This window comes from Schistocerca nitens, chromosome 4 (assembly GCF_023898315.1).
Source record: "Schistocerca nitens isolate TAMUIC-IGC-003100 chromosome 4, iqSchNite1.1, whole genome shotgun sequence".
Taxonomy (NCBI): domain Eukaryota; kingdom Metazoa; phylum Arthropoda; class Insecta; order Orthoptera; family Acrididae; genus Schistocerca; species Schistocerca nitens.
The window spans coordinates 379,620,463-379,645,803 of NC_064617.1; the positions used below are offsets into that span (position 1 = coordinate 379,620,463).

Sequence of the window (25,341 nt, forward strand, 5' to 3'; positions counted from 1 at the left end):
ACGTGCGACTGCCTTTTTTCTGGGGGTGCAGGATGTTAGTCTTCTGACAGGTTTGGTGCGCTGGCCATGTCTTCCTCGCCTGGGCCAATCTCTTCTTCGCTGAGTATCACTTACCACTGTTATCTGTTGTACGTATTCGATTCTGTGTTTTCTCTACAATTTTTCCCTGCAGTGTCCCGTCAATACATCGAAAGTTATTCTTTGATGTCCTGTCATCGTCGTGGGCCTAGTTAGTGCTTTCCATATATTCGTTTCTTCCCCTAATCTGTGGAGAACATCCTGGTCTCTTATGTTATCAGCCCATTTAATTTTCAACATCCTTCTGTTACACTATATCTAAAAACATACTCCGCAAGCCATTGTACAATGCACAGTACCTATCCCGTTTCACTCCCAAACAGAACGCCTCTGTACGAGCCCTTCGAGGTACTTACGTTGGCTGTAGAAGAATTGTTCGGTAATCAGCTTGAAATGCAGGTTCTGTATATTCTCTCAACAGTTTTCTTTGATAATAACGTCTCCTACCCTCCAGGGATTCCCATTTGAGTTTCCGAAGCATCTCCGTAATATTTGCGTGTTGATCGAACCTACCGGTAACGGATCCATCAGCCCGCCTTTGAATCCCTTGATGCCTTCCTTTAATTCGAGCTGGCAGAGATCCCAAACACTCGACCAGAACTCAATAATGAATCGCACTAGTACTCTATGCTCCGTCTGCTTCACAGATGAACAACATTTTTCTAAAATTCTCCCAATAAATTGAAGTCGACGATCATTACATGCTCGTTCCATTTCATACCGCTTTGCAGCTTTACTCCCAGATATTTATTTGACGTGACTGTTTGATAATAATAATGCTATATTGCAACATTACGAGCCGGCCACGGCGGCCCAGCGGTTCTTGGCGCTTCAGTCCGGAACCGCGCGACTGCTGCGGTCGCAGGTTCGAATCCTGCCTCGGGCATGGATGTGTGTGATGTCCTTAGGTTAGTTAGGTTTAAGTAGTTCTAAGTTCTAGGGGACTGATGACCTCAGATGTTAAAGTCCGATAGTGCTCAGAGCCATTTGAACCATTTTTTTACCACATTACGAGCTTGTTTTTCCTACACACCTATGTCATATTACATTTATGTATACGATTACTTAGAGCTAACTGCCATTCCTCACACTAACTAGAAATTTTCTATAAGTCATCTTGTATCATACTAAATCCCAACACTTCGATTCTTTTCTTTGTCGGGTTTCTGGAGTCCATGAGCACTTCCTTACAGAGCTGTATTCCGTATGCACACTCTCCGAAATTTCTTCCTAAAATTAAAGTGTATGTTTGATACTAGTAGCTGTATTTTAGCGAGGAATGCCATCTTTGCCTTTGCTGGCCTACTTGGTTCTTCCGTCATGTGTTATTTTGCTTGAAACACTGGAGACCTACTTCACGTCGTCTACTTTATGGCCCGCAATGTTGATGTAAGTTTATCGCTGATCTTATTTCTGCGACTCCTCGTTACTTTCGTGTTGCTTTCGTTTGCTCTTTGTTCACAGTGTGTACTAATTAGACTGGTCGCTCCGTTCCAGAAGTACTGTAATAGTTCCCCCCCTTCACTGCACGCTGCAATGTCAACAAATCTTATCATTGATACCTGTTTACCTTGAATTTTAATCGCGCTTCTGAATCTTTCTTTTAATTCCGGCATTTTTTCTTCGATGTTCCGATTAACGGTAGAGGAAAAAGACTGCTGAAAAATGAGTTCATGGTAAGGCCTTATTGGCGTCGTTCGGCCACCTGATGGAACTCTTTCTATTTGACACCACTTGGGCGACTTGTGCTTGTTTGTGATGAAGGAGAGATGAAAGGGGATTGTTTACTAGTTGATCGAGCTGTCGTCATTCCATGTCAGTCAGGTACAGCTAGTGCTCTGGCGGGGTGCGCTGAATCATCGCTCCCTTACGCCCTGTAGCTGTCTATAGTTAGTGGTAGTAGCCGTCCGAAAATGAAGATGTCCTGCTAGTAGACTTCGTAGTCAAACTCGCTGTGTCGGGTGGCGTTTGCAGTCAGTTGTTATATGAATAAAAGAGTGGAGCATAGTGCACACTGACTGATATGAATATTATTAATAACTGTGTAAGCAACAACTAAAAATGCGTATTTTAAATGCATAGTTTTGTCACCGTACACATCGTACCTTATACAGATTAAACTTATCAGTGTAGGCATTATATCGTACGTTCCTCGTTTACCAGGGGATGTGTTGCCTGCTTGCACATTTCATACAATTTATGTCCTTTGGCGTTGGTTTTGTTTCTTTTCTTCTTCTTCTTCTTGTGTATCAGTACCAGAGATAAAATTATTGTGAAAAGTGCATGCAGGCATCAAATACTCGCTGTAAGTAGGAAAGACATGGGATCTCGCTGTAGCCGCTTGCACTTCCCACCGTCACGATCTATTAACCAGATCAGACCAAACGATCTATTAGCTATTGTTGCTTTTGCTGTTCATATTCAGTGCGAAGCCAGATTTGACGCATCTCTCCACATTGGACTATCCTGTGCAAGCCTCTTCATCTCCGAATAATATCTGCGCCCTATTTGAACGTGCTTACTGTATTCACCCCTTGATTTCCCTCTACAATGTTTTTCCCCCCATACTTCCCTCCAACATCAAATTGACAATAACTTGATACTTCAGAATGTGCCCTGTCCTATGTCCCGATTCCTTCTTTTAGTCAAGTTGTGCCAAGAATTTCTTCTCTCTCCAATTCTATTCAGTACCTCGTCATTAGTTACGCCTTCACCCATCTAATCTTGAGCTTTGTTCTGTACCACCACATTTCAAAAGCTTCTATTCCCTTCCTGTCTGAACGGTTTACCGTCCACGTTCCGATTCCGTACAAACCTACACTCTAGACAAATACCTTCAAAAAAGACTCTGTAACGCCTAAATTTATATCCGAAGTTAGCAAATTGCTCTTTTTAGACATTCTTTCGTTGCTATGGTCAGTCTGCATTTTATAACCTCTCTACTTTGGCCACCATCAGTTATTTTGCTACCGAAATAGCAAAACTCATCTGCTCTCAGTCTCTCGTTTCATAATCTAATATCCTCACCACCGCCCGATTTTATTTCATTAGATTCCCTTATGCTTGTTTTGCTTTTGTTGATCCTCCTTTTATAACCTCTTTGGAAGACACTATCCACTCCTTTCAACTGCACTTCCAAATCGTTGCTGTCTCCTATAGATAGGATATTTGTAATAATTCGTGTGAAAAGGTATCCGACGGTATTATGGCCGCTCGACGGGAATTAGGACTTTGAACGTGGAATGGTAGTTGGAGCTAGACACGTGAGACATTCCATTTCGGAAATCGTTAAGGGAATCCAATATTCCGACATCCACAGAGACAAGTTTGTGTGGAGAATACCACATTTCAGGCATTCCCTCTCACCATGGACAACGTAGTGGCCGGCGGCCTTCACTTAACGACCGAGAGCAGCTGCGTTTGTGCAGCGTTGTCAGTGCCAACAGACAAGCAACACTGCTTGAATAATAGCAGAAATCAATATGGGTATATACGTTGGGAAAATGCGGCGAAATTTGGCGTTAAGGTCTATGGCAGCAGACGACTGACGCGAATGCTTTTATTAACAGCACGACATCTCCTCCATTGCCTCTCTTGGGGTCGTGACCATATCCGTTGAAAAGCGACGACTAAAAAACGTGGCCTAGTCAGATGAGTCCCGATTTCACGTGGTAAGAGCTGATAGTAGGGTTCGAGTGTGGCCATAGATCCCAGTTGTTAACAAGGCACTGTGAAAGTTGATGGTGACTCCGTAAGGGTGATGGTCTGTCTTTATATGGCATGGACTGGGTGCTCTGGTCCAAGGGAACCGATCACTGGCTCGAAATGGTTATGTTCGGCTACTTGGAGACCATTTGCAGCCATTCATGGACTTCATGTTCCCAAACAAAGATGGAATTTTTATGGATGACAATGCGCCATGTCACTGTGCCACAGTTGTTGGCGACTGATTTGAAGAATGCTCTGGACAGTTAGAGCGAATGATTTGGCTACCCAGATAGCCCCACATTAATCCCATCGAACATGTATGGGATATAATCGAGATATCAGTTCGTGCACAAAATCCTGCACCGGCAACCCTTTCCAAGTAATGGACGGCCACATACGCCCCCAGATAGCCCCACACGAATCCCATCGAACATGTATGGGACATAATCGAGATATCAGTTCGTGCACAAAATCTTGCACCGGCAACCCTTTCCAAGCGTGTTCTAAGAACTCGATTCCATGCCACTACGCCAAGCAAATGGAAGTCCGACACAATATTAGGAGGCATCCCATGACTGTTGTCACTTCAGTACATATACAGTTCCATAATTAACGAATAGTTTATTCAGCTGCCACTGATTCTTGGCACCGAAAGTTCAGAATCTAACTATTACCATCCCAGAATATCACTGTAGCAGTTCGTTAATAAGTTGATGATTTAAAGTATTTATATCGCTTGCATGTACCGTACACTGTTCAGTTAAACAATGTTGATGCACCTGATTTGACGATAATGTTTTTAGAGTGAAGCCCTAGACTACGTGACAGTGCACAGTTGACCTGCTGCCGCGTTCTTGTGGCGCGCCGTCCTCAGCAGTGGGCCGTGGGCCTGCGGCAACAGTGGAGGACTGACCTGATGAGGGCCAGCAGGGACTCCAGCGAGCTGACGTGCAGGCCGGAGATCTCTGGCCGCAGCGAGACGCTCTTCCAGAGCCGCGTGTCGTAGGCGATGATGCGCCACTTGCGGCAGACGCGCGCCATGCGGCATATCTCGCGGTGCGACAGGTACGAGAAAATGTGCAGCAGCACCTTGTCCGGCAGCTTCTCGATAGTCTGGAACACACACACATATGCCCACTATAAGGCTGCATTCCCAACATATTATCAGTTTTATACCTACGTTGACATTAATTGCCCGAGCGCCTCCACAATAAGACCAGGCTGCTTGTAGCCACATATATTTTGAGAGAAAGTTAAGTTGTGTACATAGCAAAGCATTGATTTTCATCAATGTAGGACAAGTAAAAAGTGAAACGATTGTAATGAAACATAGTCTAGAACACAGGACGCTGCCTAAACATGTACACTACCGGCCATTAAAATTGCTACACCATGAAGATGAAGTGCTACAGACGCGAAATTTGACCGACAGGATGCTGTGATATGCAAATGATTAGCTTTTCAGAGCATTCACACAAGGTTGGTGCCGTTGGCGACATCTACAACGTGCTGACATGAGGAAAGTTTCCAACTGATTTCTCATACACAAACAGCAGTTGACCGGCGTTGCCTGGTGAAACGCTGTTGTGATGCCTCGTGCGAGGAGGAGAAATGCGTACCATCACGTTTCCGACTTTGATAAAGGTCGGATTGTAGCCTATAGCGATTGCGGTTTATCGTATCGCGACATTGCTGCTCGCGTTGGTCGAGATCCAATGACTGTTAGCAGAATATGGAATCGGTGGGTTCAGGAGGGTAATACGGAACGCCGCGCTGGATCCAAACGGCCTCGTATCACTAGCAGTCGAGATGACAGGCATCTTATCCGCATGGCTGTAACGGATCGTGCAGCCACGTCTCGATCCCTGAGTCAACAGATGGGGACGTTTGCAAGACAACAACCATCTGCACGAACAGTTCGACGACGTTTGCAGAAGCATAGACTATCGGCTCGTAGACCATGGCTGCGGTTACCCTTGACGCTGCCTCACAGACAGGAGCGCCTGCGATGGTGTACTCAACGACGAACGTGGGTGCACGAATGGCAAAACGTCATTTTTTCGGACGAATCCAGGTTCTGTTTACAGCATCATGATGGTCGCATCCGTGTTTGGCGACATCGCGGTGAACGCACATTGGAAGTGTGTATTCGTCATCGTCATATTGGCGTATCACCCGGCGAGATGGTATGGGGTGCCATTGGTCACACGTCTCGGTCACCTCTTGTTCGCATTGACGGCACTTTGAACAGTGGACGTTACATTTCAGATATGTTACGACCCGTGGCTCTATCCTTCATTCGATCCCTGTGAAACCCTACACTTCAGCACGATAATGCACGACCGCATGTTACAGGTCCTGTACGGGCCTTTCTGGATACAGAAAATGTTCGATTGCTGCCCTGGCCAGCACATTCTCCAGATCTCTCACCAATTGAAAACGTCTGGTCAATGGTGGCCGAACAACTGGCTCGTCACAATACGCCAGTCACTACTCTCGATGAACTGTGGTATCGTGTTGAAGCTGCATGGGCAGCTGTACCTGTATACGCCTTCCAAGCTCTGTTTGACTCAATGTGCATGCGTATCAAGGCCGTTATTACGGCCAGAGATGGTTGTTCTGGGTACTGATTTCTCAGTATCTATGCACCGAAATTACGGGAAAATGTAATCACATGCCAGTGCCAGTAAAATATATTTGTCCATTGAATACCCCTTTATCATCTGCATTTCTTCTTGGTGTAGCAACGTTAGTGGCCAGTAGTGTAAAACGTCGTTGGTGTAGCAAACTGTCGAAACGAGACAACTGGGCGCCATTACTCGGCTGATAACTCCAGAACGTTTCATCAATGAAATTCACCGCAAATGCCTGCATTCCCATCTGGAATGCATCGTTTCCTGGTCGCGTCGATGTGCTCATCCTTCAGCTATTGTGGACGCTATAGGGGCAGCTGACCTTGTCCGTCAGAGACAGATGTTATTAGCGTGAGCACGAAATTGCCAGCGAAAATGTCTGCATCCTTGTCCTGATGTTGACAGGATGAAAGGCATCATATCGAAGCAAGTTTGTGGAGCTGCTTTGAGTTCGCTTTGAGAAGTCAGCTGGTAGCATTCGGGAAGTATCGAAGACAAGTTTCTTTTTCTCTCTAGAGCGGAAGTACTGTTTCGATATGTAATCCAGAAGTTGATCGGAAGGCCACGGGGTTCTGGAAAGAGAGTTGTGGGACCCGGGGTAGGGTCGGTGGCATGTGGGTGGGAGGAGGTTATGTCTCCAGACTGCTGTGTGTATCGAATCGGCAGTGAGCGCAGTCAGTACAGTTGTTCTATTGTCGGTAAAGTTCCGAAAGAGTTCGCACGTGCGCTCTCCGTGCAGCGGAGAGGGAGTATAGCATTTGGCTTCGTCATTTGTTGGTTTTCTTGGCGAGTGTTGCACTTTAGTGGACGCACACGTAGTCGGTAGGAAGAAGAGCTGTCTAATTGTAGTAAATTATTTTATTTTTTCCCGTCTTTTAGCTTTCTGTAGTGGTTCCACTGCTATAATTACTATGAGATAAGAGAAATCGGTGTGGACATGTATGTTGCTTCAGTATGTGCGAACAAGATGCCCAAGATGTAAAAGAGCATAAGCTCCCAGTTTTCTTCTCTGTTTGGGTCATCCATGAACCATGGACCTTGCCGTTGGTGGGGAGGCTTGCGTGCCTCAGCGATACAGATAGCCTTACCGTAGGCGCAACCACAACGGAGGGATATCTGTTGAGAGGTCAGACAAACGTGTGGTTCCCGGAGATGGGCAGCAGCCTTTTCAGTTGTTGCAGGGGCAACAGTCTGGATGATTGACTCATCTGGCCTTGTAACACTAATCAAAACGGCCTGGCTGTGCTGGATCTGCGAACGGCTGAAAGCGAGGGTAAACTACAGCCGTAATTTTTTCCGAGGGCATGCAGCTTTACTGTATGGTTAAATGATGATGGCGTCCTCTTGGGTGAAATATTCCGGAGGTAAAATAGTGTCCCATTCGGATCTCCTGGCGGGGACTACTCAGGAGGACGTCGTTATCAGGAGAAAAAGGATAATGGAATATAGTCGAATTAAGTCGGGTGATGCTGAGGGAATTAGATTAGGAAATGAGACACTTAAAGTAGAAGATGAGTTTTGCTATTTGGGGAGAAAAATAAATGATGATGGTGGAAGTAGACTAGCAATGGCAATGCCAAGGAAAGCGTTTCTAAAGAAGAGAAATTTGTTAACCTCGAGTATAGATTTAAGTGTCAGGAAGACGTTTCTGAAAGTATTTGTATGGAGTGTAACCATGTATGGAAGTGAAACATGGACGATAAATAGTTTGGACAAGAAGAAAATAGAAGCTTTCGAAATGTGGTGCTACAGAAGAATGCTGAAGATTTGATGGGTAGAATACGTAACTAATGAGGAGGTATTGAATAGAATTGGAGAGAAAAGAAATTTGTGGCACAACTTGACTCAAAGAAGGGATCGATTGGTAGGACATATTCTGAGGCATCAAGGGATCACCAATTTAGTATTGGAGGGCAGCGTGGAGGGTAAGAATAGTAGAGGGAGACCAAGAGATGAATACACGAAGCAGATTCAGAAGGATGTAGGTTGCAAAATGGTTCAAATGGCTCTGAACACTATGGGACTTAACTTCTAAGGTCATCAATCCCCTAGAACTTAGAACTACTTAAACCTCACTAACCTAAAGACATCACACACATCCATGCCCGAGGCAGGATTGGAACCTGCGACCGTAGCGGTCGCGCATTTCCAGACTGTAGCGCCTAGAACCGCTCGGCCACTCCGGCCGGCGATGTAAGTTGCAGTAGGTACTGGGAGATGAAGCTTGCACAGGATATAGTAGCATGGAGAGCTGCATTAAACCATTCTCTGGACTGAAAACCACAACAACAACAACACTGGATCATCTAAAGAGCGTCAATTTCAATGCTTCCTCCTTTGTTCTTCTGTCTTCCTCTTACCGTATAAAACTCCCAGTTTTATTTTATTTATTTATTTATTTATTTATTTTTTTATTTTTTTTTTTTTTATTTTTATTTTTTTTTTTTTTTTTGTATCTCGTATTTTGAGCTTCATAGTTCTGATACTTTAACCCAGAGGTTCTCTCTAGACTGCTGAGTCAAAGAAATGTGTAGGAGCATGAGCGTAAACTTGACATGTATTTACTGTTACATACATTTTCAAACTAATGTCACGACAGTAGTGTCAGGTTTGCTTATATTGTTTATCATCTTATCTCAATGTTTCTGACGTCTCTGTTTTTGAGAAAGAGGATGGAAGTATGTATACTGTCCTACTTCATTTTTGTTATTGACAACTCGGTATAACAACTGTATCATTAAAACAACTTATATCTCTATAGTATTAGTTACGATCCTCGCACGTAGAACAAAGAGAAAATAATACTTCTTTTCCTCCCTTCCCAAATTCATTCTTAGATAGCACAAATCACACATAGATGGTACCTGTCCAGAAATCTTTGACTTGTTTACCAACAGATGTCTTTGCTTACAGTTAAGCGCTCCCTCACACTAGTAAACGGCTTAGCTGCGTGTTGCCATTTGTACTGAAACGTATATCATGGCTACAGATCTAAAAGCTATCAGGCTAACAACAGATAGCGGACATAATTATATGACTTAACCCAAACCATCTGTAGTGAACTGTTTAAACCACTGCAAATGCTCTTTCCATTCTGTATTTATTCTAATGTCAATAACCGGTGGTTGCTTTGTACCTTGTATTCTAATGGCTTTTTTTCTGATGTGCGCGCAGTTGCTTCAAAATGGCTATCCATCTGAAACGTCGTAGTACAGAAAATAAAAAGAAAATGGAAACGAATGACAGCCACCACAAGAAACTCACTTCATTCAGATCGGTAGGAAGGAAGATTAGTGTTTAACGGCCTGTCGACAACAATGTCATTAGAGACGTGGTAGGAAGAGGCTGCATAGAAGAGCGTGGACCATTTAGCTCGTTGGAGATGTTAAAGCACGAGTCTGACTTGAGAGGGGCTGGCTCTGAGCACTATGGGACTCAACTTCTGAGGTCATTAGTCGCCTAGAACTTAGAACTACTTAAACCTAACTAACCTAAGGACATCACACACATCCATGCCCGAGGCAGGATTCGAACCTGCGACCGTAGCGGTCTCGCGGTTCCAGACTGCAGCGCCTAGAACCGCACGGCCACTTTTTTTTTTTTTTTCGATATAGTTCGTTGCGTTTGGTCGGGGCGGACGTCACAAGACATCCGTTCAAAGTGATCGTTGGTTCCTTGACTCAGTTTTTTTATTACAGAGAGCACGCAGCCCTCTGACCGAACACGCTGAGCTACCGTGCCGGCACGAGTCTGACTTGATAAAAGTGGAAACTTCAGTTGTGGCGTTTTTGTGTGTCTCCTTCTCATTCTTTAGACTATTATCCTGTTATGTTTATGGAGAAGACTATTGGCGTAAGTGGCTAGAAACCAGTTGGAGACGGTGTTGTTAATGTTTTCTGCGCTCGTTATCCGGTCTATTCGTCGAATCTGGGAACCTTTTGAAAGTAGTGCGTTTGTTATAGAGCATTTATTATTGATCTACGTGTAGTGGCAACTTTAACTCTGTCTCGCGGGGCAAAGCGACACTGACGGTCCTTACAAAAACTGTAGCACTGAAGCGGTTAATCTGGGTCCGCCTATAGATGCGAATGAGTCAGCGGAACAGTGCGCCGCTCATCGCTAAGAGCGCGTATATCAGACCGCGGGCGAGAACAGGACATCGCGAGAATCCACGGAAGCTCCTAGAAAGGGACGGAAGGAATATTTCAAACACACAGCTGCTTAGGGGTCCACCGCCTTCAGTTTCTGTGGCCTATCACCCACTGCGTCCTTGTTTCAGTGTACAATTCCAGGACATGTCTTGCAGAGTACCTAAACTGCTAAAAGCGCAAGTATTGCTCGTCTGTCTTTTGATTATATGTAGTGCAAGCATTGGACAAAAATAGGGAAAGACCAGGTCACACGTCAAGCTTAAACATAAAAGCGGATGCTGTACAAGCCTGCAGATTGTGTTACTGTATTTAACCACAAACGGCACCGGTGCAATGTCCTCAATACGATGCAAGTCGGGACAGTGTTCCGTGTAGTTCGGTGTACATTATGTCGAAGCTAAGTGAATGTTGAAGTGGGAAAATTCTTGGTGCTCCTATGGTGGGTGCTCCAGTAACCAACGTAGCTGAAGTTCAAATGGTTCAAATGGTTCAAATGGCTCTGAGCACTATGGGACTCAACATCTTAGGTCATAAGTCCCCTAGAACTTAGAACTACTTAAACGTAACTAACCTAAGGACATCACACACACCCATGCCCGAGGCGGGATTCGAACCCGCGACCGTAGCAGTCCCGCGGCTCCGGACTGCAGCGCCAGAACCGCTAGACCACCGCGGCCGGCTTCAAATGGTTCAAATGGCTCTGAGCACTATGGGAATTAACAGCTGAGGTCATCAGTCACCTAGAACTTAGAACTACTTAAACCTACCTAACCTAATGACATCACACACATCCATGCCCGAGGCAGGATTCGAACCTGCGACCGTAGCGGTCGCGCGGTTCCAGACTGCAGCGCCTAGAACCGCTCGGCCTCTCCGGCCGGCGTAGCTGAAGTGTTCGGTGTTTCAAAAGACATCACAACGCGGACGAAAGTGTGTGCTGAGTGGTCGTAAAGGACGACCACTCAAGAAGATTCGACGAAAAGTAAGGGGACGACAGCTGCAAATGTCACTGCGGAAATGAACGTCGCACTCGCGAACTCTGCCAGCGCCAAAGCAGCACATAGGGAGTTCCACAAGTAGAAAATTCCAGAGCGAGCTGGAATTCCAAAATCACTCATCAGTGACAGAAATGCGCGTAACAGGAAAACATGGTGGTGAACCATGGACTATAGGGAAATGGAAGACGGTTATTTGGTCTGATAGTCTTGTTTCACACCACCCGCCTGGAAAATAGTGCACGTTAAAGCGCCACTTCCGGGACGGGGAGATGCGAAAACACAGATTTGAATCCGCCCGACGGATTAACGACGAGGGTCGGTTTGCTGGCCAACCTGGACGTCGTTTTTGGGCGACTTTTCACATCCCGGCAGGTCCCGGCGGAGGTTCGAGTCCTCCCTCGGACATGGGTGTGTGTGTTTGTCCTTAGGATAATTTAGGTTAAGTAGTGTGTAAGCTTAGGGACTGATGACCTTAGCAGTTAAGTCCCATAAGATTTCACAAACATTTGAACATTTTTTTCCCACATCCCACTAGGTGAATACCGGTCTGACACCCGCCTCAATTTCACGATTCGTAAACATTTATAAATCTTCCGTTCACTTTCAAATGGATAAAACTACACGTAGACTGTTGGGAAACACATATTACGTCCCAGGGGGTAACGGAGTGGTGACTAAAAGGCATGCAGCCACCCATTAAACTTAAATTAACCATGTGGAATTCTATCATAATCATGCAGACCTTGCGACGATGCGGTACGAAGGCGCAAGAAAGAGAAGATGAAGGTTCGTTACACATTGTTTCCCACTTCTGGCATAGATTACGTCCCAAGAACGAAACATGGATGGGGTACGGTGATGACTTGGTCAGCCACATCGTGGTATTTCATGGGCCCCATGGTTACTTTACAAGGTCGCATCACTGTCAAGGATTGCGTGACCGTTTTGGCTGATCAGATCTTTGCCCTTGTACAGTGTTTCTCCCCCAATGGTAATGCAGTAATCGAAGACGACATAGCCCCTGTTCACACATCTCGCATCGTCCAGGAATGGCTTTGTGGGCACGAGGAGTTGTTGCATCTCCCCTGGCCACCACAATCATCAGATCTTAATATTCTTGTGCCTTTTTAGTCTGCTTTGCAGAGAAGGGTGCGTTGTCGCTATCCATCTCTATCATCGTTACTTTATGTTGCCACTGTTTTAAAGGGAGTTTGGTATCAGAATCCCTTGAAAATCAAATTGGATCTGTATTTCTCCCTTTCGAGACGAAAAATGTCAAATGCGTGTGAAATCTTATTGGACTTAACTGCTAAGGTCATCAGTCCCTAAGCTTACACACTACTTAACCTAAATTGTCCTAAGGACAAACACACACAACCATGCCCGAGGGAGGACTCGAACCTCCGCCGGGACCACCCGCACAGTTTATGACTGCAGCGCCTCAGACCGCCCGGCGCCCTCCGAGACGACTGAGGCTGTTGTGAATGCCGTGTTAGGCACAGTAAATTGTTGTGTTTTTGTTTTTCCATATTTTTATGCTCTCCCTGTAGGTTGCATACTGGCCACGAACTGTGAGGTACTGAATCAGACAGTAGAGGGGTTGAGGATCAAAAAGGAATAAGGAAGGAACATTAGGGTTTAACGTCTCGAGGACGGAGGACAAACTCAGACGAGGGATTTATGAGGAATTAAATCGGTCATTATACATTTTTTCCGTGTGAAAACACAATTTTTCCGTGTCTAAGTGACAGTAAATTTTCCCTCGGAACTGTAAAACTTACCAATCCTTTGAATAATTAAGGTTTTATACACCAGCGGAAAACTTCCAGGCACTTTCGAAAACGAACACCCCCCACCCCGAAAAAAAACGCGTTTTGGAAAGATCTTTGATGTGCAGCAACATATACGCTGCGTATTTTCGTATCAAACACAGCACCTTAGTTTCCGAAACATTGAAATCGAGATTGCGATGCGCTTTTATAACCCAGTCATAGCTCATGTCACGTGATCTCTCCAGGCGATGATGGCATATCTTCAAAGCGTAGGACACATGATGTAGACAGCCAATAGCAACATCACTGTTAAGAAGCGCGAACACACAAATAGAAAAATTTAATGGTTTAAATTAATATACATATTGTAGCTACAAGAAAAGCTAAGCTTTCACATATAATATTGGTCTTTTTTTCGTGCGTTACACTTTAAGATATATCACGCACATGTACCAGTAAAATTTTAAATAATGACAGAAATGTCAGGTCTTCTGGGCTCGAGATTCTTCTAAGTGGCTGGCCTTCAAAGCGTTAAGCTTTAAATGGGAGTCAAACGCTCTGTTTTAAGAAATTCGAAGGACATTCTCGCACGTAACATAATTCATCTTGCGTAAAGTGAAATTTACTTTGAAAGTAACGCTTTCCATACCAAATTCGCAATATTTTCCCGCGACCTGTTAGAATTCATTTCATCAACTGTCAGAGAGCACCAGAAAACAGGCGATACTGCTCGAGCACAACTACGATGACTTAGGAAGCCCGTATGATTGTATGTTTACAGCATTAGGAGATCTTACATGTCATTAAGAGATCTTACATTACGTCATAAACGAAACAGGACATCATATGATACTCAGAGAACATTGGAATTTCGTGAATCATACAGAAACACATAATTCGGCTTAAAGTTCGCATTTGTATGTCCAGATTCACAAATAAGTAGGCCCCAACTTGATATTAAGCGTTCAGTGTCGTTTTCTGGATGTAAATTTTCTTGGAGTACAAGTACTATATAATCTCATGTTTGGTTCTTTATTGTGGCATGATGCCACACGTGCCGGAAGATAGAAACATGCATTTAAAATTCAACATACAGTTGAAACTAGACAATGGAGTGGAATGAAACACTTCGTTTCAAATAAATTAATTGCCTCTGCGGAAAAGACTAACAAAAGGCAAATTTCTTTAGCAAATCGACAGAAATAACTTCATAGTTCTGCAAGGCGATTATTGCTTGACTACCAAAACATGAAAATAAAATAAAATCAGAAAACTGAAACTAATAACATATTTTAGCCTTCTGTAATTATGTGAATGTATTTTAATTCACTTGATAGCTCCCGGCCACAGAATTCTATTTTGTTTTCATTTGACGTGAGAGTTGCAAACGAAGAAGGAGCAGCAAAATCACAAAGTAAAAACTGGTCACTTGGAAACTACTCCCCCCTCCCCACTACAACTCAGCACTGCTCTGCGCATGTGCGAATCTGGCATCTTGGGCGCGGCAGAAAAACTTCACCCGGTAGCATCTGGCTGCTTGTTGTTACTCCTGATACAGCTAACAGACATTTCAAGTGGCCAGAAACGGCGGAAGATACTGCTCATACACGACTCAAGTGTGCATTTGCAAGAGCTGTTGAAACGAACCTAATGTGAACAGTTGTGACGTCACGCTCATCGGAAGCAGTTTGTTGTTATGAAGAATTGCTTAGTCTTCGTCCTAAAGCCTTTGACCCGTTTTGCTGTTGGCAGACACTTGTGTGTGCACTGTGTTTCATTGTTGCAAAAGACGCATTTCCTTTGCAGCTTAAGTTTTATTTTGGTTTTTTCTCTCGTTTAAGTTTTATTTTGATTTTTTTGTCTCGTTTATGTTTTATGGCCGCGATATTTTTCTGCGGTGTGGCAGGATACAGTAACATTCTTTGTCAGAGTATCAGTTCTTGCCAGTCAAAGTTACAAAAATTTAAATGAAAACTAAAACAATGAAAAATTACCGGAATTCTAAAAAAATCACAGGTTTTTCCCAGTTGTCCTGGGGCCTATACACACTGCTCTATCTGGTATTAGGGAGTAATTCAGATTTTCTTCTGGCTGTTTTGGACGTATCCCTAGGTGTGTAATGCGATATTGTGTTCCTTTCTTCGCTCTGGCACAGTTCCGTTTTTCTAAGTTCTTATTGTTGATCGCCTCTCTTTAGGTACACAGGACTTATCGTTTTTTGGTTTCGAAGAGCTATACTAGCAGAATATCCGCCTCCATAGCTGAGTGGTCAACGTGGGTGACTGCCAAGCGGAGGACCCGGTTTCGATTCTCGGTACTGTCAGGGACTCTTCCTTGGTGGGAGGACTGGAACGGAGTGCATTCAGCCTCGTGATGCCAGCTGAGGATCTATTTGACCGAGTAGAAGCGGCTTCAGGTCACGAAAACTGACAACGGACGCGAGAGTGGTCTGCTGACCTCACGCCTCTCCATGCCCCATCCAATGACGCCTCTGGCGAAAGGTGACATGCCGGTCGGTCAGTACCGATTGGCCGGCCAGGGCCTGTGGACAGAGTTGAGTTGAGATCATGCATTTGTCGATATAGAGTAGGTCTCTGTTGCCCTCAGCGGCACCCTGTTGCGATCTTGTGATTGCTTAAGCTGGTTTTAACATTAATTTCCGTAGAACTGATCAGATTTATACAGGGTAGACTAGCGTGGGAGACGAGCATCAAGTCAGTCTTCAGACCGAAGAGCATAACAACAAGTATGCTTAAAAACACATGCACGACGTGTGACAATAAAGTAATGAGACTGATTTTCTTCGCAAGATGTGTCAACGCTGTAGGCTTGTGTATGCATAATACCTTTGACCTTGGTCTATAAGCTGCTTAGAGTCCAAGCGGCACATCGATGCAACTGCTCAGTCGTGAGGTGACCTGTAATAAGTTAACACGTGTTTGTGTATTTCGTCACAGAAATGGGACCAGATAATATTGCGCAAGGGTATGCCATTTCTTTTTGCATTAAATTGGGTGAAAACGCCACGACAACTTACGGTAAGCTTCAGAAGGCTTTTGGAGAGGAGGTTATGTCAAGAGCTCAAGTTTTTCGTTGGCATAAAATGTTTAGTGAAGGCACAAGGAATGTTGAAGATGAAGACCGCAGTGGACGACCATCAACCTCACGGACGGATTTGATTCCGAGGGAATTGTTCATAAAGAGTGCGGGCCTCCTGGACAAACAGTTAACCAATATCACTACGAAGAAATTTTAGAAAGACTTCATAATAGAGTTCTTCGTGTTCGTGCAGCATTGCTGATAATTAGATTCTGCGTCACGATAATGCGCCATCCCATACTGCTCTGTCAGTACAGCAATTTTTAACCTCAAAACAAATTTCAGTACTACCATAGCCACCTTAGCCACCAGATATCGCTCCATGCGACTTTTTTCTATTTCCAAGAGTCAAAACGGCGGTCAAGGGACACCATTTTCAAACAACACAAGATGTCCAAAAAGCTGTGAAGAAGGTCTTGGAGGATGTTATTGAAGATGAGTACCAGAAATGGTACCATCAATGGCAGGACCGCTGGAAAAAGTGTGTGCAATCAGAAGGGAACTACTTTAAAGGAGACAACACTTAACTTGATTAAAACGGTAAGCAACATTTTTTTTTCACATCAGTCTCATTACTTTATTGTCGCACCTCGTAAATGGCTGTTCTGAATCAGCACACAGCAATAGAATTTCAAAAAAGGTAGACGAAATGAAGTGGGAAAATTCGTTTCTGCAGGTATTGCTCAAAGTCTCGTCGCTTTCTGTTTCTTCCTGCCTCTTAGCCTCTCGCCCCTCTTCCCTCCTCCTTTCCGACATCCACCCCTTCTCCTCTTCCCCCCCCCCCCCCCCCCCCTCCGACACACAGTGAGACGGCGGCCAGCTAGCTCTCTCCCGGCAGCGTCAGCAGAGCAGGCGGCGCGGGACCTGGCCGTGTTCCAGGGCGGCCGCTTTTAGAGGCTTTGGCCAGCTCCGCACGTGCGGAATCCGCCGGGACGCGAGCATAGCCGACCTCGCGCACCACGCGATCACCTGCAGCCCGTGAGGCCGCATGCCCCGCACACTGCAAGCGCGAGGCCGCCAGATAACACTTTCCTAACCGCACTACATAGTTGAAGTAAGATCAAATGGTTCAAATGGCTCTGAGCTCTATGGGACTTAACATCGGAGGTCAACAGTCCCCTAGAAGTTAGAATTACTTAAACAGAATTAACCTAAGGACATCACACACACCCATGCCCGAGGCAGCAATCGAACCTGCGACCGTAGCGGTTCCGCGTTTCCAGACTTAAGAGCCTAGAACCGCTCGGCCACACCGGTCGGCACGTAAGATCAGCAACAGGGAGTATTTTTCTGAGGCGGGCTATTTAATATTCACTTTAAACGCCCTTTAACGAATCTTTCACTTCACAGTGAAACGTGCATTGTTTTGAAACGTCCTAATGCTCTTAACGACTCGGCCATGACTCACGACCCGTCCTCACAGCTTCAGCTCTCTCTCCTACTTCTCAAACATCTCTAAAGGTCTCCTGCACGTCTGTCTGGTCTAACACTCTTGGCAGGAAGGTTGTCTTCTTCTGGGCACAATTGCAACTTCCCTTCGTGAGTGTCGTAAGTGTACAGTCATTTGGGGTAACTTTATACCACTTTTGCCATTTTTTTAAATACTAACACAAAATACACTACTGGCCAATAAAAACTGCTACACCACGAAGCTGACGTGCTACAGACGCGAAATTTAACCGACAGGAAGAAGATGCTGTGATATGCAAATGATTAGCTTTTCAGGGCATTCACACAAGGTTGGCGCCGGTGGCGAAACCTACAACGTGCTGACATGAGGAAAGTTTCCAACCGATTTCCCATACACAAACAGCAGTTGCCCGGCGTTGCCTCGTGTAAGGAGGAGAAATGCGTACCATCACGTTTCCGACTTTGATAAAGGTCGGACTGTAGCCTATCGAGATTGCGGTTTATCGTATCGCCACATTGCTGCTCGCGTTGGTCGAGATCCAGTGACTGTTCGCAGAATATGGAATCGATGGGTTCAGGACTATAATACGGAACGCCGTGCTGGATCTCAACGGCCTCGCATCACTAGCAGTCGAGATGACAGGCATCTTATCCGCATGGCTGTAACGGTTCGATCCCTGAGTCAACAGATGGGGACGTTTGCAAGACAACAACCATCTGCACGAACAGTTCGACGACGTTTGCAGCAGCATGGACTATCAGCTTGGCAACCATGGCTGCGGTTACCCTTGACGCTGCATCACAGACAGGAGCGCCTGCGATGGTGTACTCAACGACGAACCTGGGTGCACGAAAGGCAAAACGTCATTTTTTCGGATGAATCCGGGTTCTGTTTACAGCATCATGATGGTCGCATCCGTGTTTGGCGACATCGCGGTGAACGCACATTGGAAGCGTGTATTCGTCATCGCCATACTGGCTTATCACGCGGCGTGATGGTATGGGGTGCCATTTGTTACACGTCTCGGTCACCTCTTGTTCGCATTGACGGCACTTTGAACAGTGGACGTTACATTTCAGATTTGTTACGACCCGTGGCTCTACCCTTCATTCGATCTCTGCGAAATCCTACATTTCAGCAGGATAATGTACGACTGCATGTTGCAGGTCCTGTACGGGCCTTTCTGGATACAGTAAATGTTCGACTGCTGCTCTGGCCAGGACATTCTCCAGATGTCTCTCCAATTGAAAACGTCTGGTCAACGGTGGCCGAGCAACTGGCTCGTCACAATTCGCCAGTCACTACTGTTGACGTACTGTGGTATCGTGTTGAAGCTGCATTGGCAGCTGTACCTGTACACTCAACCCAAGCTCTGTTTGACTCAATGTCCATGCGTATCAAGGCCGTTATTACGGCCAGTGGTGATTGTTCTGGGTACTGATTTCTCAGGATCTATGAACCCAAATTGCGTGAAAATGCAATTACATGTTGTTTTAGTATAATATATTTGTCCAATGAATACCCGTTTATCACCTGCAATTCTTCTTGGTGTAGCAATTTTAATGGCCAGTAGTGTAAATTACACATCACAACAGATATTGTAACTTTCTGCATCTATAGTTACCGAGTGCCTGAAAAGTGAAAATCTATACTAACTACGCCCTATTAGGGCAAAATTTCAGTTTTATTGCTAGTACAAAGTTACACTGACATTCAGGATAACTTTCGACCAGTCTTAAAAAACAAAGAGTTTTTCCTATATGTAATGCTCTGGGTAGATTTAGATATTGCCGGAAGGAAATCATTTGTTAATAAGAAGTAAAAACCAACAGCGTTAATTCAGTACTGTAGGTTTACTTAGATATATAAAGGTATTGGTATCGACCTGGCATTCTTCAAAAGAGCTTGTAGGAAATTCGAAACACAATTGAAGTATTGACCAGGAATCACAGAGGTATTAAAACTGTTACTTTTAGTGCAATATAATGCAAGTAGGTGGAGCAGTGGCCATTTGAAACGAAAGTGGTAAGCAGTACAGAGATACCCTGATTGGTAAGAAATTACACAGACTGACTGTATCTCTTTAGTGTAGGTGACTGTGACAAAGATTTTCAGCACAGACTGTCTTGTAGCTCTCAAAAGTGGGAAAAGGCATTCTTAATTGTTTGAACCATACCTGCCAGTTATTTATCGGCTGACTAATTTCGGGCTTTGCCAATTTCCACAAGACAATTATTACAATGAACAAAATTTTATGAGTGGTTTCATCGAATGTGGGTAATAAAGGTGTACGTAATAATATGGCCCAGATAGTAAGTACTTACGAATTTTGTATCTGGGATATACTTGTTACGTTTATGTCAACACACTTCAGATGTAGCTCAAATCTGCGTTAAAACATGTCACAACTGTAGTTATATCTTATGTAGTATTTCAGTGAATTAGCATAAAGTATTGGAGTTTACTGTGTCACGCTGGCCCATTTTTGCAGGCGTTATGGGAAATTTGACTGACGTTGATGGAAAGAATTTTATTGTATGGTCTTAAGTAATCTCTGAAATATTCAGTTTAGCCTGCGATTGTATTAATATCACTGAGCTTGTTCAGTACGAGACACAGTGCTCCACACGGGCATGCGCTCTAATAGGAGCTACCAGTAACACGACCTGGGCTCGCTACCACGCCATTTCGAGCGCTGCAAGTTTATTAGTCCTTCATCTCTTTTCTTCCATATTTGTTTCCGTTTCATATCAGACAGAAGTTGTTTACATCAGATTGTGTTTGTGATTACGTCTTTTCTATGTAGTGCAATCTTTGAATTGCTTTGTAAATATCTTGCTAGTATTCTGCTTGATTTCTGCTGACATCCGTAATCTTGAGCGGACTAAATGATTCCATATTTGTTTTTATTTCATATAGAACACAAGCCTGTTTCGTAACATCAGGGCAATGCCAGGAATCTTTGAAAGAGCACGGCAAAACACCGTTCGACGTTACCAAGCTCGTGTCGCGTCAGAGGGTCGCCAGTTCGAGCACCTGCTTTAAGGAAACAATGTTCTGGTTTCAAAAAGGCCCTTTCCAGGGCCGACACAATTGTAAAAGACTTTCTGTACGCGAACTAACAGCTATTGCGGGTTTGTTCCCGCTACGTCTTATCATCAAACTACAATGGACGTGTCGGGACCCCGGCGGATTCGCCCACAGCCCCCCCCCCCCCCCCCCAAAGTTGAGGGCTGGCGTGCTACCGCCGACCGTGCGGACCGCCTTCGATACATCGCGATCTCCGGTAGGCAAAGCATTCGCGGTCATGCGTTGTCCAGAGCATCCGGCAACAGGGCAATCCCACGGCCAATCGGAGCACGTGGCGCCAAGTTTCCGTAGTTTAAAAATGGTACCTTGTCGACCTACACGAGATTAGTAATTTTGGTTCCTACTGGCGACAGCTATCCAGGGTTAAAATTTCGTGACACAGTTTTTCTCCAGCCTCTATTTTGGTTTTCTCAGGTGTTCCATCACAATCAGTGTATCGACTCATAAAATTTTGTTCCCTGTAACAGGTGGTTTGTGAAAATGTGCCAAGTCCGCAAATAGTCAGCCAATAAATTATTAGCAGTGCATGGGGGCTTAATTATAAAAAAGAATGCAAATAATTTTAATTTTCTTAGTAGCTGTCTGTCCGATTACGAAGTCTCGTAACCGGTTGGCCCTGACTAGTATTTGTACGCAATCTGACTGCATAGAATAACAACAAAGAATGAAAGAAAATTTCCGTTAACACAATTAATTAATTAAGTCCCCAGCAACTATAAAACCTACGAAACCAAAACACAAGTGTAACTGTTCTGTGTGTGGAAGTGTGATTCAACGTACACATCTGGCACGGTTCTTCTTCAATAAGACAAGAAATTTTAAATATCATTTATACTGAAGTAATTAAAAAAAATAGAAATACTATAATTGCGCAAGAAAACCAGAATTACACTCTAATACAAGAACACAAGCCAGATGCTTTGTTGACTGAACCTGTAATGACGCATTATTTAAGACATTGAAATAATAAAAAAAGGGAATTTTTTTACCTTCATATATATTGACGAAAAGCACTCTGATCATTACAATATCTCCATTCGAACAACATCTGCTGTCTAGCCCATCAAACAACTGCATAAAACATGGAACAAGCACTCCCTACTACAACATCTCAACACCGACTCACTACTGCCACATCTCGACAAGCACTCTCCACCACGACTTCTCGATAAGAACAGCCAGTGGAGGCGGCTGAATAATACTCTTTGGCGCAATCTCTGGCGCTGCGGCTCAGTGTAGCCACCTTTCAGCAGTTTTGGTGAAATAGCACCAATGGATGAATTGCAATGCCAGCTAGGCGTGCTGCCGTCTTTCGGGTAACTTGAAATGCAACCTATTACACAGACTGTTCGCAAGCCCTAAAACATCATTATCATTGTTTATTTTTAAATTATGTCTGAGTTTCCTTTTATGCATACTTCCTTTTTAAGAACTGCTGTATGGCCAATGCCACTGCCAATTTTCTTCAGTGGTTGTGATAAGCACTTGCGACATTTTAGAGCCATATTTTTGTTGTTTCTGCAGAGTGCGTGAGACGTGAGAGCCAACACACAGCCTTTTTATCTCTATTAACACCAAGGTTTTTACAGCGCTTAACGTTGTCCAGTATTTTGGTAGCAACAGCGTCCACCTCCACCACAAACTACCTGGAAGGTACCATTTTATCACATTGACTGCCACTGGATGGCTTACAACAGCCCTTTATTTCGTTTCCATTCCAGCGATGTTTCGGTTGTGTAACTATTTTCAAATGTTTGCACAAGTACAGCCCATCGAACGAACATACTTGAATCCAAGAGCTCATCAAATCGCATAATGTTGTAAGCATATGGGGTTGACCACACTACAACTAAAACTGGACTCTAACACCTGAAAACAATCCTAAGTGGTACGCTAGATTACTAGTGTTCTAGATAACCTTGTTGTCATGTTTTTAATTAAATCTGGCAGCGTGGCCAACCTCTTACGTTTACGCCGCGTGTGATGAATTAGTAGACTCTAGCCCAAGTACGGCTTAAATTATGCAGCATTAGCAGCTATTTTCCTGATCTGGATAGTATAAGCAACTTTTAATCTATCCAGTGGCAGCTAGTGTAGTGTAACATCGTGATTCAGACTCTGTTTTCATTCGGTGGACAAATCAGTGTCAACACTGCCACATGCTCTCGCTCCGTAAAAGAATGCGGAAAGTTCTGAAATTTATCCCGGATGCTGTATCTGGTTACCGGGAATAAGGTATAGATTTGCACAACAGTCATTAAATAGAACAGATCAGCGCAACACACAATCACTAATAAGAAATAAGCACAGTAGTCGGTAGTTAGACTTCGTCAACAGTCTGTACAAAGGTCTGCACTATTGATAGAGATTTAGCACAGTCTCTCAAAATAGTTGCCAGTTTTGAAATGACAGAGGAGGATCGTCGAAATTCGGCTCCAACCACATACAACTGAAGGGCAGTGCCAGCTAGGCGTGCTATTTCTGTGCGACCAGTGCCGACTTTCAGGTAATTTGAAATGCAACCTATTACACAGGCAGCTCGCAAGTGCTAAAACATAATTATAACTGTTTATTTTTTAAAGTATGTCTCAGTTTCCTTTTATGCATTCTTCCGTCTTAAGAACTGCTCTACGGCCATGAGAATACAAATGATGCTTAAAGAAATAAAATCCGTGCCGGGGTCTCCGAATTTCAAAAATAATGGTATCGAATAGATGATACGTTATTTAGAACTAACAGTGATTGTAGCGATCAAGACGAAAGCTATACGAAGATACTTCCTTGGGGATGGAACCCACTGGAAAAAATCAACATGGCTGATTGGGGCAACTTCATTTTTATACGAGGGTTGGAACTTTAACAGTGGTAACTATTTATTTACAGCTAGTACAAACTAGATACGTGTTTCAAAGTTTTGCTGACCTTCAGAGCAGTCACCAGCATTGTGTATAATGCGTTGCCAGCGATGTGGAAGTCCTGGGATACTCTTAGCATTGCCACTTGTGTTGACAGTTCAAGCAGCGCGGTCTATTGCCCGACGAATTTGTAGCAGTTCTGAAGTGAATTCCGTGAAGTGTTTCCTTCAGTTTAGAAATCTAGTTGAACTTACGAGGGCTTAAGTCAGGGGAGTGCAGTAGGTGGTATAGCACTTGGCAGCTCCATCAGTCAAACAAATCAGTAACAGCTTGCACCGTACGTTCTTGAGCATTGTCCTGCAAAATGATGGACAGGTCCTGCAGAAAATGTCATCACTTCTGTCTCTAAGCTGGTCGTAGGATGTGTTCCCAAAATGAACAGCATAGAGACAGAAGTCATGACACTTTCTGCGACAACGAACATTGAAACCGCAATGAGGCAGAACTATCTCGAAATGAAGGGTGTAAGAGCACTTGACCTGCAAGAATCGAATATAAACGTCTGACGCACCAAATAAGTTTCTGAATTTACACGCGAGCTTAACATCAATGTACACGTAATATTTAACCGTGTTAGTCATCCGTCAACAGTAGAGTGGAACGACTGATAAGAGCCGACTTGGAGGAAGATCAGTTTGGGCTCCGGAGAATGCGGACCATACGAGGCAATACGTTCTCTATGAATGTTCTAAGAAGATTGGAGGAAGACAAAGCTACTTTTATAACGTTTGTAGGTTTAGAAAAATCGTTGGAAAGTATTGACTGGAATACACTCTCAAACTTTTGGGTTTTCAGGGATAAGATGCAAAGATGGTACGTTATCTACAACCTATACAGAAACCACAGTACAGTATTAAGAGTTGTATGGCATGAAAAAGAGCCAGGAACTGAGAAAGGACTGAGATAAAATGGTAACCTATCCACCATGTCGTTCAGTCTTTACACAGAACAAGTGGTAAAGGAAACTAAGGAGAAATTTGGTAAAGAAATTAGCGTTTAAAGAGAAGATATAAAAACTTTCTGATGTGTCGACCATGTTTTTATTTTTTCAGAGACAGCGAAGGACTAGCGAGGGCAGATGAACCGAACACATTGTATTTTGAAGGAAGATTATAAGTTGAATATCCAGAGAAGTAAGTCAGTGGAAACTTAACGCAGTTTAATTGAACCAGGCGATGCCAAGGGAATTATATTGGGAAACGAACACTAAAATTAATACATGGGTTTCGCTATCTTGGGAGAATAACAAACGACGATGGCCGAAGAATAAATGACGCAGAATTCAAACTGGCAATAAAAAGAAATCCACCTCTCAAAGAGAGAAATTTGTTAATATCTAATATAAATTTAAGCAATACGAGGTCTTTTCTGAAGGTATTTGTCTGTAGTGTAGTCTTGTACAGAAGCGAAACTTGTACTTCAGACAGTTCAGACAAGAAGAGAACAGAAGTTATTGTAATATGGTGCTGCAGAAGAATGCTGGAAG

At 44.0% G+C, this 25,341-nt stretch overlaps 1 protein-coding gene across 4 annotated transcripts in view; it reads right to left on the reverse strand.

Annotated features, from left to right (window-relative positions):
- Positions 1-25,341, reverse strand: part of LOC126253116 (F-box/LRR-repeat protein 2) — a 719,590-nt gene that overhangs the window by 140,234 nt on the left and 554,015 nt on the right. For all 4 annotated transcript variants that reach the window (XM_049954234.1, XM_049954235.1, XM_049954237.1 and 1 more), the window contains one exon: positions 4,700-4,899. In XM_049954234.1, the coding sequence (XP_049810191.1) occupies positions 4,700-4,899 (200 nt within the window). The remainder of the gene's footprint in view (positions 1-4,699; positions 4,900-25,341) is intronic.